Source organism: Aotus nancymaae, unplaced genomic scaffold (assembly GCF_030222135.1).
Source record: "Aotus nancymaae isolate 86718 unplaced genomic scaffold, 86718_ANA_hifiasm-v0.15.2.pri h1tg000003l, whole genome shotgun sequence".
In the NCBI taxonomy this organism is placed as follows: domain Eukaryota; kingdom Metazoa; phylum Chordata; class Mammalia; order Primates; family Aotidae; genus Aotus; species Aotus nancymaae.
In genome coordinates this window covers 70,841,649-70,858,189 of record NW_026988414.1, presented here as the reverse complement: position 1 = coordinate 70,858,189, position 16,541 = coordinate 70,841,649, and the positions used below count along the sequence as shown (strand labels likewise).

Sequence of the window (16,541 nt, the reverse complement as noted above, 5' to 3'; positions counted from 1 at the left end):
GAAAATACTATGTAGCTCTTACTTATGAATAGACAATTGTAATATACAGTTATATAAAAAAGCAAATCAACAGTATATGTAGTAAAATTGTCCATATGAGAATATAATGGGCCGAGCACAGTGGTTCACACGTGCAATCCCAGCACTTTGGGTGGCTGTGATGAGAGGATGGCTTGAGCTCAAGAGGTCGAGGCTGCAGTGGGCCATGATCACCCCACTTCACTCCAGCCTGGGTGACAGAGTCATCCCCTGTCTCTTTGAAAAAGAGAGAAAGCTGGCTGGTCTGAAGGTAGTGAGTTATCTCAATTGATTGTTCACAGTCAGTTACAGATTGAACTCCTTGTTCTACTCTTTTCCACCTTCTCACTACTGCACTTGACTAGTCTAAAAAAAAAGAAGTAAAAAAAACAAGAGAGAGCGAGAGAAAAGAAAATATTTCCATAGGAAAAATATCTGGAAGGATATACATCAAACTCACTAGTACGTATCTGTGAGGAATGAGATTAGTTTGAGGGCAGGAGGATGGTCTTTTATCTTTTCTTAAATTACTTTGGTATATTTGAATTTTTATGAGCTGTGTTTTTCTATTTTAAAAGCCTTAAACATATTTGGTTTTTAAAAGAGGATCAGAGAGAGATGCTGGATACCGTGTGACTCCCAGTACTGGGAAATCATTTAGCTTCTGCCCCCTTTTTTTCCTTTTCTCTAAGGTGGTGGATCTGCTAGTGGCCATGTGTAGGGCAGCTTTGGAGTCCCCTAGAAAGAGCATCATCTTTGAGCCTTATCCCTCTGTGGTGGACCCCACTGATCCCAAGACTCTCGCCTTTAACCCTAAGGTATGTTACTTGAGAAAGTCAAGGCTAAGGAACAAAAATGGTAAAAGACAGTGGGAGACTATGGGCTGTCATTCTGGTATATACAGGGCTTGGAATAAGGGACAGAACTCTTAAACTCTGTGATTTAGCTGCTTCAGTAAATAAAAAGCCGAGTTTGTCCCAGAAAGAGGAGAGGAATTAATATTAGTTACATTATGATAGGGAAGAAGGGCTTTTGGAGACAGACCTGGATTCCAGTTGAGGTTCTGCTACTCCCCAGTTGAAGGGCATTAGGCAAATCACTTAACCTTTCTAAACTTCAATCTCCTTATCTTGTAAAAAAAAAAAAAAAAAAAAAAAAAAAAAAGGGAGGCTGGGCGCGGTGGCTGACGCCTGTAATCCCAGCACTTTGGGAGGCCAAGGCAGGTGGATCACGAGGTCAAGAGATTGAGACCATCCTGGTCAACATGGTGAAACCCTGTCTCTACTAAAAATACAAAAATTAGCTGGGCATGGTGGTGCGTGCCTGTAATCCCAGCTACTCGGGAGGCTGAGGCAGGAGAATTGCTTGAACCCAGGAGGCGGAGGTTGCGGTAAGCTGAGATCACGCCATTGCACTCCAGCCTGGGTAACGAGCGAAACTCCGTCTCAAAAAAAAAAAAAAGGGGATAATATTTATTTTGCAGATCATTATACAAATGAGAGGTAATATATGTAAAGTACTGTATTAGGGTTTTCCAGAGAAACAGAACCAACAGGAGATACATAGAGAGAAAGAGGGAGAAAGAGGTTTATTGTAAGGAAGTGCCTCACATGATTATGGAGGCTGAGAAGTTCCAACATCTACAGTTAGCAAGTTTCAGACCCAGGAGAGCCAGTGGTATAGTTCTAGTCCCAGTCCCAAGGCTTGAAAATTAGAGAGTGGGCTGGGCACAGTGGCTTCTACCTGTAATCCCAGCACTTTGGGAGGCCAAGGTGGGCGGGGATCACTTGAGTGGAGTCAGGAGTTCAAGACCCGCCTGGCCAATACGGTGAATCCCCATCTTGACTAAAAATATAAAAAATTAGCCAGGCCTGGTGGCGGGCACTTGTGGGAGCCTGAATCATGAGAATTGCTTGAACCCGGGAAGCAGAGGTTGCGATAAGCTGAGATCACACCTCTGCACTCCAGCCTGGGCGACAGAGCGAGACTCTGCCTCAAAAACAAACAAAACCAAAAAATCAGAGCCAGTGGTGTAAGTTCTAGTCTGAAAGCCTGCAGGCTCAGCATCTAAGAAGAGCCAAATTTTTTTTTCTTTTTTTAGTTCAAATCCAAAGACTGATAATCCAACCCAAGCAATCAGGCAGGAGGAGTACTTACTTACAAACTCAATGTAGGGGCGGGCGGCAGAGGAGTCAGCCTTTTTGTTCTATTCAGGTCATCAATTGATTGGATAAGTCCCTTCCACATTAGGGAGAATAGTTTGCTTTACTCAGTCTGCTGATTCAAATGTTAATCTCAGCCAGAAACACCCTCACAGATACACCTAGAAATAATGGTTGACCAAATGTCTGGGTACCTCATGGCCCAGTCAAGTTGACACACAAAATTAACCATAACAAGTACCCAGCATAGTACTTCACTGTTATTACTGTACCAAGTTCTTATATATGTTATTTAATCCTCAGAACATCTCTATGGGGGTGATAGGAATTGTTATCTTCATTGGCTTAAAGGGATGCTAAAGGTTCTGAGAGGCCAAATAACTTACCCTATTACTCCCAGCTAGTAAAAGAGAACTAGCATGTGACCTCAGAACTGTCTGACATTAATGTTCTTTCTATGACATACTATTGTTTCCTTGGACCTAGACTTTTTTTGTACATCTAGCCCTCCTTTTCATCACATCTTACTTTCCTCCACTTTTCTTTATCTGGTTTTTCTCTTCCTGTTGATTCTCCACAGAAGAAGAATTATGAGCGGCTTCAGAAAGCTCTGGATAGTGTGATGTCCATTCGGGAGATGACCCAGGTATTCTGCCTTCTCTCTGTCCCCTCTCCTCTGCCTGCCCAGCTCAAGTGTCCTATTCTGTTTGTAATTTGTGGGAGTGGGATGAAGATTTAGAGAAGCTACTCACTGTATCTTTTTTTAGTCTTTCCTCTTTAACCTTCCCAATTCTTGTTCTATGTTTTGTTAGCTTTGTTACTACTCTATTCTCTTTAGTGTCTCAGTCTTTAACTTTGCTTCTAATACCTTTACAAGTTGTTCATATTTAATGTATTGCCATAATTCTTAGGGAGTTAGAGAAGTGAAGAAAAGACCTCTGTCCAGGGTTAGGTGGGGCAAGGAGGATGGAGGGACTTGGAGGTAAGGAACTAGACACAGGGGCCTACATCTTCTATCCTTCTAAGGGTGGGGCAGCCACATGGAGCGGTGACCATCCTTTGGCGAAAGCTGTCCCTCACCAGGCCAGGTGCAGTAGCTCACGCCTGTAATCCCAGCACTTTGGGAGGCTGAGGCTGGCGGATCACGAGGTCAAGAGATCCAGACCATCTTGGCCAACCAAGAGATGGTGAAACCCCATCTCTACTAAAAATATAAAAATTAGCTGGGTGTCGTGGTGCGCGCCTATAGTCTTAGCTACTTGGGAGGCTGAGGCAAGAGAATCACTTGAACCCGGGAGGCAGAGGTTGCAGTGAGCTGAGATTGCACCACTGCATTCCAGCCTGGCGACAGAGTGAGACTCAGTCTCAAAAAAAAAAAAAGCTGTCCCTCACCAGACTTCCCCACCCCTCATCTACAGTATCTGCATGGATAGACATTCATTTGTACTCAATTTACAGATGGGCCTCTTCTCAGCAAATCCTGTATGTCACAGCTGAGATTTACACATAAACTTTGATTTATTTAAAGATTTGCCACAGGATTCTTTAGCCTAATCTTCCTGGGACATTGATTTTATTTATTTTTTGATTTGCAATCAACTTTTTAGGATTGTAGGAATTGCATAAAAGGAGGGGGACCCACCCGGATGTTGTTTTGTAAGCATCTATTTATGAGTCTTCCCAGCCTGACTGGGGCTGCTTGAGAGTGGGAACCCTGTCTCCTTTTTCCTCTCTGTGGTCTTTGGTGTCTACCTTGCCCTGGACCCTAATAGTCACTCTGTAAAAAGCAGAATGCCAGAAGGCTCCCACCTCTCTGGGGAGATAACCTTATGGCCATTGTCTTACAGGGCTCATATTTGGAAATCAAGAAACAGATGGACAAGTTGGATCCCCTGGCCCATCCTCTCCTGCAGTGGTATGGATAGAATGGCTCATCCTTCTTGGGTTATGGGAAGGGAGGGAGTTACTGCACATGGAACCTGTACCTTCTTTTAGTGGTGGTTTCAATATCCTTTCCAAGGTTATAGGCAGTAATGGCGCTCTTTCTTGGAGTTTATTGATATACCCTGCCTTGAAAATAACTCACATCCTACAAAAATCCCACAAATTTTGACATGATTTGTCTTTAAAAAAAATTTTTTTTTAATCTTAGTTTAATTGTTTCTTTTTTTTTTGAGACAGGGTCTGACTCTGTCGCCCAGGCTAGAGTGCAGTGGTACGATCCTGGTTCACTGTAGCCTTGCCCTCTAGTGCCCAAGTGATCCACCTCAGCCTCCCCAGTAGCTGGGACCACAGGCATGCACCACCACACCTAGCTAATTTTTAAATTTCTTTTTATAGAAATGGAGTCTCCCTATGTTGCCCAAGCCAGTCTTGAACTCTTGGGCTCAAGCGATCCTCCGAATTGGCCTCCCAAAGTGCTGGGATTACAGACGTGAGCCACAATGTGCACCCAACATGATTTTTCATGCTCTCTTCAGGTGTTCCAGGTTTCCATGTTTTGTTGTTTGTTTTCCTTTTCGGTTTGTTTTCTTAATTTATTTTTTAAATTGACAAATAGAAGTATATATTGTGTACAACATGTTTTGAAATATGTATACATTGTAGAGTGGTTCAGTAGAGCTCATAAGCATATGCATTATCTCACATACGTATTTTTCATGGTGAGAACACTCATCTAATCTCAGTGATTTTCAAGAATATTACGCATTGTTACTAACTATAATCACCACCAATAGGTTTTTATGTCTTTTGAATGTAGGAATTAACACTGTTAATTTCAACTAAGTTTACTATGCATCCAGAGAGGTCTGTTTCTCCTTACTATCCCCTTGCCCTGTCTCTGGGCCTCCTTGATGATACAGAATGTCCAGAGCCTTGAGGCACTATTGCTGTGCTCTTCTCCTAGCCAAGATTTTGACTGTTCCCTGCTGCCCTCCCTTCCTGATCTCGATTTCTGTTGTTTTCCTGACATAGCTTTCCCTTTATAGTTTGCCTCCCTCCTAGTCAGCCTTCAGTACTTCCTCAGTACAACAGCTTTCTCCCTGTTAGTCTGAGGGATAACTAGGTATGGACCATTTGGGGCGGCATCATAAGTACATAGATGAGGCACAAAAAACAAAGACAGCAACAAACTGTATCCACGTGGGAGATAGTGCTCTCTTGCTGAGCCCTCAGTGTTTTATGTCTTTGTTCTCTTGTATCCTCTGCATTCAGCCAATATAGAGCTTAGTCTCCTTGATTCTTCATTCTAGTTCTTTCTGTTTCTTTTTCCAGCCTAGACAGTAACTCTCTCTCCATTTCTGAGAGCTTTCAGGTTTTCTCTTGAGCTCAGGAAGGTTGGCTCCTGAGCCCAGGTCTGAATCTGAGTCTAAATCCCAGGTATAAGTTGTTACCATTCTAATTCAGACCTCTCTTTTCTGTTCCTTCTTTTTTCATAGGTGACCTCTTGTGTCCTTTCTTTTGTTCTTTCCATTTCACTCCCTACTTGTAGCAGCCCTCCTCCCACCCCTTTCTTTTTTTCATCGATTGTATAACTCCCTAATAACAAGTTTGTGTCTGGTCAGTAGCTTCCCTTTTACATTTTTATTCACAAGCATTATCACCCACAGGGAATATCCAGATAGTGACCTGGACCTTTCACACAATTCAGAGAGCCCAGGAATCCTTGTTTATTCTCCCGAGGCAGAGGAAGCCTGCTTGTTCAGGATAGCTTAACTACATAATTATTCTATCCTTTTCATTTTTTTCTCTGTTTCTTCCCAGGATCATCTCTAGCAACAGGTCACACATTGTCAAACTACCTCTCAGCAGGGTAAGTGACCATTCTTCCTCTAAATGCTTTAAATATCTGGTGAGGGACAGGGAGGGGCTGTAAACTAGCTAACCATATTGGTTCTAGATCTGCCTACTTGGCTCTGTCCATCAACTTAGTCTTTGGGCCTTAGCGTATTTCCCTTGTGTGGAGTTAATGCAAGCCTGATTTTTTCCCGATCCACAACATTTCCCTCCCTGATCTCGATTTCTGCTCTGTTTTCCTGATCCCACCCCCACCCTGGGCAGCAGCTGAAGTTCATGCACACCTCACACCAGTTCCTCCTGCTGAGCAGCCCTCCTGCCAAGGAGGCTCGGTTCCGGACCGCCAAGAAGCTCTATGGCAGCACCTTTGCCTTCCAGTGAGGAGGCTGGGGGCTGGGCAGTGGGGGTGGTGTGGGGGTGGGGATGATCGAGAAGGATGCCCTTGAGATATATGAGTCTGTGTTACATGTGTCCATCAACCAGTCAGCAGATATTTATTAAATGCTACCATGGTCGGTGCTATAGACGATAAAAAGGTACATATTACGTGGTCTTTATTCTCAAACTACTTCTGATGTAGTTGAGGGAAAATGACTTTACATATGAAAAGATGTGGCTGAAGAAATAGATTGGAGAGAACAGATCTGAAAGCTACTTTGAAGGAAAATCCACAATTTATGCCTAATTGTGAGAGGAGAGAAAGAGAAAGAAAGGGAGGTTGTTGTTTTTTTTTTAAAGACGGGGTTTCACCATGTTGGTCAAGCTGGTCTTGAACTCCCGACCTCAGGTGATCCGCCCACCTTGGCCTCCAAAGTGCTTGGATTACAGGCATGAGCCACCACGCCTGGCCTTTTTTTTTTTTTTTAATATTGATATGTTGAAGGAAGAAAGGGAGGTATTAAAGGGAACTGATAGGGAGTGGTAGTACCCTTTTCTTAAAATAGAACATGAAGTCAGAACTGGAAGCCATATTTGGGGTCAGTGATAAATTTGTTGATTTTCAGATGAATTTATTGAATTTGGAATGTCAGGAGAATAGGCAAATGAAAATACTGAACCAGCAGTTGAGAATTTAGGATGGGAGTAGCTGAAGCACAGAAGAGAGGAGGGGACTGGAAATAAGAGGTGTAGGGTTTAACCACACACATACGTCTTGTGTGCCTGTGACCATATCCGTGTGCATGTTCATTACTAGGTGTACTTGTTTATCTTCATGTCCTGTGTGGGTGAGAATGGGTGGGAATGGCAGTCTTGGGAGTGTTCCTGGGAACCTCATATCATAAGGAGACATGTATTCTACCCTGCCTTACAGTGGGTCCCATATTGAGAACTGGCATTCAATCCTGCGCAATGGGCTGGTCAATGCATCCTACACCAAACTGCAGGTGAGGCTGTGTCCCTTTCTCCTTTATTTCCAACTGCCCCTTTCCTTACTCAGTTTTGTGGAAGGCTGCTCTAGAGTGCTCAGCTGTTTTTGCCTCAGCATCCTCAAGCCTAACCTGTCTTGTGGGCTTCCCTAGAGAGGAAGTTGGAACTGTATGAATAGAGAATGTGGCTGTTGTGTATTTGACCAGGCTGCGTTTTTTTGGTGGTTTGGGGAATGGGAATGTACCTGTAAGTAGGAATGTGGAATTGCTGATTATAGCCACTGTGATGAATTAATCTATTAGAGCTTTTCAATTTATGTGGCTATTCATTCAGGGAGTAGATATGGGAGACTTGTTTCTATACCCTGAGAGACTCCAGGGAGTGTGTATTGTCGCTCCTTCTGGCTACCTGTTCTATAGTTCCTCTTTTTTGGAATCTGCATATGTACCAAGGCCTTGGGACAGAAAAATGAATGCTGAGGGACTAACTCAGTGGTTCTACCATTTCCCACTCTCCAATGTGTCAGTACGTAGTATTTCATAGGCAAGCAGGTTAACCTGCATCCACTTTTCAGCCAATTGGCTTTTCGACAATAGGTGCTTAGGGTTATTTGAATGAATGAGAAGGTACCTGGAGGGACAGAGGGCTGGATAAGCCTTGTGGCTGCCTAATGAACAGCCATGGGAGGGCCCAGGCTCATATTGCTCATCCTGGTGTTTCCCTGCAAGCTGCATGGAGCAGCCTATGGCAAAGGCATCTACCTGAGCCCCATCTCCAGTATTTCCTTTGGATACTCAGGTAAGAAATATTCTCTGGCCACCTTGACTCTATTTACATTGCCTCCATTTGTGAACACATGATTTGTGCTGTCTGTTCCTCCCTCATTATGGATACTTGGTCTGTGTCAGCTCTTTTCCTGGATCATGGATACATATTCTCTCTCTCTCTACATTTTCTCATTAGAAATTTATATTCTTTATAAGGTGAGGCCAGTTATTGTTACAAATTGTTTTATTAATTAAAAATGATATTTTTATTCATAGCAGGGCTTGGCCCTGGGAATGGGTTGAGGCATAACGTGGATATAACAAGGCTTTTTGTAGAACACATTTTTGGTGTTGGTAATTATAGATTGTGTTTGTGTATACATATGTATGTAAGTTTACATGTGAATACATCTGAGGGCCTGAAGGCTTGAGTCCTTTCCATTGGCTTATATTTCTAGAGGCATGGTTCTTCTCTCTGTCAACCATCTCTTAAAATTTAAACTGTCTATAATCATACATTATTATATTAGTCACATTGAATGCAAGATAACGCATTTTATTCTAAAGATGAGGTCCAGATTCTAATCAGGGAATCAGTCCAGCTTAGAAAAGGAATCTGATTTAGAGTTTTCTCAGTCTTCCTGGTTTATGTCTTAGTTCCTTTACAGTCTGCTTTTGTGCTTGTTTGATGTAGTCTCTGTACAAAGTATAGCCACCATGTAGTTGCATGTTTACCACATGAAGGGGATTGTGCTATGTATATTCTTTATAGATTATTACTTGATATCCTATAGTAATTTGTAACTGTTACAAAGATCAGAAAACGTAGTGCCATTGGGAGGCCGAGGCAGGAGACTTGCTTTGACCCGGGAGGCGGAGGTTATAGTGAGCTGAGATCATGCCACTGCACTCCAGCCTGGTTGACAGAGGGAGACTCCCTCTAAAACAAAAACAAGAAAAAAGAATCAAAGGCCTAAAAACATCTCTAACAACAGAATAAGCCAAACAATATAGAAGAAAGGAGATCATACAGATAAGAACTAATACCTGTGAAATAAAAATAGGTACAATAGATAGTACCAAAAAAGTCCAAAGATGATTTCAAAGAACTAAAAGAAGACATAAACCCTGGTTAGATTAAGAAGAAAAAGGACACAAATAATACAGTGACCAAAAAAAGCTGTACAACTATAGATACAGCAGAATTTAAAAAGGTAATAAGGCTGGATGCAGTGGTTCATGCCTGTAATCCCAGTACTTTGGGAGGCTGACATGGGCAGATCACTTCAGGTCAGGAGTTCGAGACCAGCCTGGCCAACATGGTAAAATCCTGTCTACTAAAAATACAAAAATTAGCCAGCCGTGGTGGCATGTGCCTATAATTCCAGCTACTCGGGAGGCTGAGGCAGGAGAATTTCTTGAACTTGGGAGGCAGAGGCTGCAGTCAGCCAAGATCGAGCTAGTGTATTCCAGCCTAGACAACAAAGCAAAGTTCTGTCTAAAAAAAAAATATAAAAAGGTAATAAGAATTCTCTACATTATGCTAATAATTTGAAAACTTTGATAAAATGGATACATTCCTAGAAAAAAGATAACAAATCTGACAAGAAACACTGTATAGTCATAATACTGTAAAAGAGATAATAATTGTAAAAGGCCGGGCGCGGTGGCTCACGCCTGTAATCCCAGCACTTTGGGAGGCCGAGGCGGGTGGATCACGAGGTCAAGAGATCGAGACCATCCTGGTCAACATGGTGAAACCCCATCTCTACTAAAAATACAAAAAATTAGCTGGGCATGGTGGCGCGTGCCTGTAATCCCAGCTACTCAGGAGGCTGAGGCAGGAGAATTGCCTGAACCCAGGAGGCGGAGGTTGCGGTGAGCCGAGATCGCACCATTGCACTCCAGCCTGGGTAACAAGCAAAACTCCGTCTCAAAAAAAAAAAAAAAAAATGGAATTACAAATCATAAAAGATTGATAAATTTGGCTATGTTATAATTAAAAACTTCTGGCTGGGGACAGTGGCTCATACCTGTAATCCCAAGTCTTTGAGAGGCTGAGGTGAGAGGATTGCTTGATCTCAGGAGTTCAAGACCAGCCTGGGCAACATGGCAATACCCTGTCTCTGCAAAAAAAAAAATAAAAATAATTGCCTGGCGGCGTATGCCTGTAAGTCCTAGCTAGTTAGGAGGCTGAGGCAGGAAGATCACTTGAGCCCAGGAGGTTGAGGCTACATTGAGCCATGATCATGCCACTGCACTCCAGCCTGGGCAGTAGAATGAGACCCTGTCTCAAAAAAGAAAAAAAATTAAAACCTTACATTCATCAGAAGACGCCCTAAAGGAAATGAAAAGACAGGCTACAAACTGACAGAAGACATTTGCAGCCCATATAACCACAAAAGATTAGTAATAAAAATGTTTTTTTTTTTTTTTTTTTTTGAGCCAGAGTCTCACTCTGTCGCCAGTTGACAAGCTGGAGTGCAGTGGCACAATCTCGGCTTACTGCAACCTCTGCTTCCCGGGTTCAAGCAATTCTCCTGCCTCAGCCTCCCGAGTAGCTGGGACTACAGGCACACGCCACCACACCCAGCTAATTTTTGTATTTTTTTAGTAGAGACGGGGTTTCACCATGTTGGCCAGGATGGTCTCTATCTCTTGACCTCGTGATCCGCCCGCCTCAGCCTCCCAAAGTGCTGGGATTACAGGCTTGAGCCACCGTGCCCGGCCAAATGTATTTTTTAAATGCTTACAAATCAGTGAGAAAAGGTCAACCTAAAAGAAAAACAGGCAAACAGCATGAACAGGCTTTCACTGAAGAAATATCCAAAAATATGAAAAATTGCTCAACCTTCATTTATAGGAAAGTAAAATTAAGACCAAAATGACTTACCATTTATTACCTATGTGGATTGACAAAATTAAGAAATCTTAATACCTCTGATTGTACCAAAGGTTGTAGATGAGCAAGATCTCCTTTACTGCCTATGGGGATATAGATTGGTACATTGATTTTGGAAGACAATTCAGTGTTATTTCATAAATCTGAGCAGTTTTATCCCTGTGACACAGCATTTTGTGCATCCAAAGATTATACATGAATGTTCAAAGCAATACTGTTGGCAACAGCAAATCTTGGAATCATCTCAAATGCTCATCATCATGATAATGGATAAATGCATTTTAGTGTAGTCTCACAATGGATTGTTATTCAGCAATGAAAATGAACAGACGTTATTGAAGTGCAGCAGCATGGAAAAAATCTTAGTAGTATGTTCAGTAAGAAGAGGCAAGTCCCAGAAGACAGAATGAGATTGTGATGCCTTTTTTATATTGTTCAGAAAAAAAATTAAACATTGTTTAGGCATATCTATGCACTGTGTGTGTGTGTGTGTGTGTGTGTGTGTGTGTGTGTGTGTGTGTGTGTTAAAACTAAAGGAAAAAGAAAAAATAATAACTCAAATTTCAGGATAATGATTACCTCCAAAGGGAGGCAGATAGTTAGATGTAAGTCACTGGTAATGTTTTAGATTTTGAATTTAGTTCTTTGGTTGGGTCTCTAGGTATTCATTGTCTTACTAAAAAATAATGTATCACGAAACAAAGATTATGATTAATCCACACAGGGCAAGTACCCAACACATATTTATTGAATATGTGAGTGAATCTTACTCTGTGTGCCTGGCCTCCAAAGTGGGGTTAGGGTTGGGGTAGTCTTCTTGGATTCTTTGTCTGAATTCTTCACTTTTTATCTTTGTCTCAGCCTTAGCATCCCTCTGATGAAGTTCCTTTGACTTTCTGAGTAGTGAGATTCTCATGGTTCTTGGTGCCCACCAAGATTCTTCTTGTTTTCTCCTTATTTCCTCCCTTCTATTTTCTCCCCCTGGCCTTTGTTTACTACTAAGTGCCTGAATACCTTTAGTTACACAGCTATGAATAGCAAAGATAGAGCTGCAATCCAGGTCTCCTAATTTCTAGGCCATTGTTGTTATCACTCTATGGTATGGTTTGGCTGCGTCTCCACCCAGATCTCATCTTGAAGTCCCATGTGTTATGTGAGGACCCAGCGGGAGGTAATTGAATCATGGGGGCAGGTTTTTCCCGTGCTATTCTTGTGATAGTGAATAAGTCTCATGAGATCTGATAGTTCTATAAGGGGGATTTTCACTGCACTAGCTCTCTTTGCCTGCCACCTTCCATTTAAGATGTAACTTGCTCCTCCTTGCCCTCTACCATGATTCCCCAGCCATGTGGAACTGTAAATCTATTAAACTCTTTATCCTGTATAAATTACCGAGTCTCAGGTATGTCTTTATCAGCAGTGTGAAAACGGACTAATACACTATATTAGACTGACAGAGTAGACCTTGCTTCAATGACAGGTCTCTGAGGGCCTTATAGATATGTGAGTGTGTACAACAGAATGTGGGGGGAAATGTGTGCAAATGTTCCACTTACTGTAGTTACTCCAGCATTTGACCAACTGTCTTGTATGTTTTCTACCCTATTCTTTTCTGGTTTTCTGTTTTTTCTTCCTCAGACTATCTTTAGCTTAATGGCATTGGGTGCCCTGTGGGAGTGGGGGTTGGTATAAATAGCGTTCATGTATCTAGTAGAGGCTCTAGTGACTCGGCCATAAAGTTCAGGTTGAAATAGGGGACATTGAAAAAGGAGGTGATATCCTCCATCTGTTTGTTGAGTTTTGTTTATGGACTTCTGATAAGTGCATACTCTGGACACAAAGCATCTAGGAATTATTCTAGCCACCATGATCTCAGGGTCTGGGCTCAGGAAATGGAAAGCCAATCATTGAATCAGTATGAAAAGGACAGTGTGCAGCAGGATTGGGGTGGGACAAGATTTGGTTTATATCATAAGGGTCATCTCTGAGACCTGTCAGAGAAATCAGATTGTTCTTTATTATCTTCTTATCTGCCTCCTCTGGAGTATAACCTGAAAGGGAATTTTACTTCTTGTCACTGACATACCCAATTTGAGAGAAGGTCATGATGTTTGGATGGAGAGCTGAACATAGTTAAGGCTAATGGGGAAGGTGAAAACAGAGGGGTTATGAGTATCTGTCCTGTAAAAGGAAGAAATTGGCAGTTCAATCCTTGGGGCTTTTGTTATTCTGAGTTTTGTTCAGGCCATACCTAAATCTGTCATGAGACCTGAGTATAAGTGTATGATGAATTGATAGCCTGAGCAGTGAAGAATGTCAGTTCAACAGCTGTCACTCTATTTCTATACCATGGCTATCAGAGTGGAGTTAATAATAATAGAAAGTTCCAAGGTAGAGTGGTGAGAGTGCTTATGACCTATAATGATAGTGTCATCTCCATCTCTCTCCTTGTCGGACACATACACAGGCATGTGTGTGCACATGCGTACACAATTTTATCCCTAACTGTGATAAGATTGGGCCTATGATAAAGCTGAGTACAGAGACTAACGACTTATCCTCAAACCAGAAAGAGTGAGGAGTAGGAGCACGCAAGCACATTTTCATATCTAAATAAGAAAATTCCAAGTTGAGTCTATACATGTTACAAATGGGTAAGGATGGTAGAGAGTTTATGGAATTTAGATAATGTGGAAACTAGAAGGAATGGGCACTTCTTTCTCAGTTAGGGAAAGAAGTTTGGGAAGACTTTTTGAAGTAGGATCCTTCAAGGTAGTTGCCATTGTGATTTCCTGTGCAAAACTATTCATCACTTAACTGTTGCGGAGTCCTTTTCTCTTGAATGACTGGTCAGATTTTTAATGTAACTTTGAGAATAGAGCAAATCTGACTTGCTCTGCTTGCTTCCTTTCCATTCATTTCACTCATCCAGACACTTGATACCAAAGTATTGATGTCCCACTCTCCTGGGCCCCTCACTCCTGGCTGATTTCATGTGGTACTCCCGTCTTAGAACCCTGCAGTGGTTCCCTAATGTTCTGAGGATAAACTTTAGTTGCCTTAACAGGCCTGCAAAGCCTGCTTGATCTGATCCTAGCTTGCCTCTTCTACATCATTTCTCACCACTCCTCTGCAATTGACTATTGTTGCTGCAACTAACACTCACTACCTTATCTTTCCTCCAGGCCTTTTGTATCCTACTACTTCTGCCCAGACAGTTCCCCCTGTTTATTTAATTAACTCTTCCTTAGGCTAGGCTAGTTTCCCTCCTCTGGGTTCACATCATGCTGTATAATCTGCATCACAACCCCTTACTGTACTGTGTTGTAATTACTTGTTCTTGCCTGTAATTTCCACCAGACTAAATTCTGTGGGGGAAAATATCTTGTTTGTTTTATTCTCTACTATTTTGCTGAGCATCTAGCTCAGTGCTGGGACATAGTAGGCACTTTAATAAACTTTTGATAAATGAACTGGGTGTATTGTTCTGTGACAGGAATGGGAAAAGGACAGCACAGGATGCCCTCCAAGGATGAGCTGGTCCAGAGATATAACAGGATGAATACCATCCCCCAGGTATTGGAACTTTTCTAATGAGGCAGAACCTTTCCCTGGGGCTAATTTAGGCTCCAGAACTGGACAGGGAAACAGTGGGGTGAGGATGGGTTGGGGAGTGATTTGAAGATATTTAAAGGAATCAGGTATGTTCTAAAGTGAACACACTTCTGGAGTCATATGTAGCCTAAATCATGAGTATAAAAGCAGAGGCTGGCCGGGTGCGGTGGCTCATACCTATCTATAATCCCAGCACTTTGGGAGGCCACGCGGGTGGATCACGAGCTCAGCAGATCGAGACCAGCCTGGCCAACACAGTGAAACCCCCTCTACTAAACATACAAAAATTAGCCAGGCGTGGTGGCATGCGCCTGTAACCCCAGTTACTTGGGAGGCTAAGGCAGGAGAATTGCTTGAACCTGCGAGGTGGAGGTTGCAGTGAGCTGAAATCACACCACTGCACTCCAGCCTGGGTAACAGAACAAGACTCTGACTCAGAAAACAAACAAACAAAAGCAGAGGCTGAGTTTAGATGAAAATGTAAAGATGGAAGCTGTGGCCCTATCCACACTGATTATGGGAAAGCAAAATTTTGGGGGGGTTACTGGGAACCCAGGATATCTCTGATCCCCACCCCCAATCATGAGCTAACCAGCATCAAGGGAAAGCTGTGCCCATCTACCTGGCTCTGGTCTCCTTTGCCTCCTTCTCTTCCAGACCCGATCCATTCAGTCCAGGTTCCTGCAGAGTCGGAATCTAAACTGTATAGCACTTTGTGAAGGTAGGTAGCTTGACCGTGTCCTGTTTTTCTGTGTCTCTAACCTTTATCTCTGATGTAACTTTGGCACATAATCTGGCCAAGAGTGATGTCGAAGTGGCCTGGCTTCCTTCTCTTGCCCGGACTCTGTGCCTTAAGCATTAAATTTATGATTTCTGGCCCTCTTTCTCCCAGTGATTACATCTAAAGACCTCCAGAAGCATGGGAACATCTGGGTGTGCCCTGTATCCGACCATGTCTGCACAAGGTTCTTCTTTGTGTAAGTCTCAGAGGGACTGGGGATTATCTGAGGAGTGAGGGTGGGCATGTAATGGTGTGTGGCTACTGGGAATAGTCTATTTGTTATCTGAGACATGTCCTTGGCTACCTGAGTGGAGCTGGCACTGGGACTTTATCATTGGAGGATGGGAATGGGTATAGATTGTTGGGATCTATCTAGAAGAAACCAGATAAGCTGAATCTCTTCCACTATGAAAAGTAGTGAGAAAGGGCTTTGATTTCTGGGATGGGATGGCCATACCTTGAAACAGTTCCACTGATTGATGTTATTCTGGTATTGTTCTCCCTCTTATGCTCACACTTGCCCTATCTTTGGCAGATATGAGGATGGTCAGGTGGGCGATGCCAACATTAATACTCAGGACCCCAAGATACAGAAGGAAATCATGCGTGTGATCGGAACTCAGGTTTACACAAACTGAGGGGGCCCCAGCCCTCGTACCACCCCTGTTACCCCAGGATCCATCTGCCCTCATGAAAGTGTTCAGGTACAGCAGCTCAAGCTGCCCTGAGGAATCAAGGGGCCATTACCAAGGGGCAGGAAAAGGAGATATAAGAGGTGGCCTTCATGGTGGAGCTTGACCCAAGAACTACTCCACATTTGGATGGCCCAGAATGACTCCAACCCCTGACTTTCCCTTTGACTTCACCCTGTTTGTAAATAAAACAATAAAATGGAAGGTGCTGTGGACTGGATATGATCACTGTGGTCTGACTAGCCTTGGAGCAGCACCTGCCCCAGGGTGGGGATACTGGAATATCCTGTGGATTGGGACTGTTTATGTTGCATGATATCAAAGTTGAGTCCATTTATTGTAGTTTACTACAGATCTGTCAGCTTTTTACACCAGTTGTGCAGATGAAACAAACCGAGGGTATAGAATATCACTAATGACTGTTAGTCAAAATTTAAA

The 16,541-nt window shown here is 42.8% G+C and overlaps 1 protein-coding gene across 6 annotated transcripts in view; it reads left to right on the top strand.

The window, feature by feature from the left end:
- The window catches only part of PARP6 (poly(ADP-ribose) polymerase family member 6), a 32,621-nt gene extending 16,298 nt beyond the window's left edge, over window positions 1-16,323 (top strand). For 2 of the 6 annotated variants that reach the window (XM_012451282.3, XM_012451280.3), the window contains exons 13-23: window positions 711-836; window positions 2,761-2,826; window positions 4,028-4,095; window positions 5,946-5,994; window positions 6,243-6,355; window positions 7,291-7,363; window positions 8,075-8,144; window positions 14,512-14,591; window positions 15,288-15,351; window positions 15,523-15,607; window positions 15,947-16,323. In XM_012451282.3, the coding sequence (XP_012306705.2) occupies window positions 711-836; window positions 2,761-2,826; window positions 4,028-4,095; window positions 5,946-5,994; window positions 6,243-6,355; window positions 7,291-7,363; window positions 8,075-8,144; window positions 14,512-14,591; window positions 15,288-15,351; window positions 15,523-15,607; window positions 15,947-16,049 (897 nt within the window). In that variant the 3' untranslated portion in view covers window positions 16,050-16,323. The remainder of the gene's footprint in view (window positions 1-710; window positions 837-2,760; window positions 2,827-4,027; window positions 4,096-5,945; window positions 5,995-6,242; window positions 6,356-7,290; window positions 7,364-8,074; window positions 8,145-14,511; window positions 14,592-15,287; window positions 15,352-15,522; window positions 15,608-15,946) is intronic. The other 4 variants (XM_012451281.2, XM_012451283.3, XR_001107309.3 and 1 more) reach the window with 3 other exon arrangements.
- The last annotated feature ends 218 nt before the right edge of the window (window positions 16,324-16,541 follow it).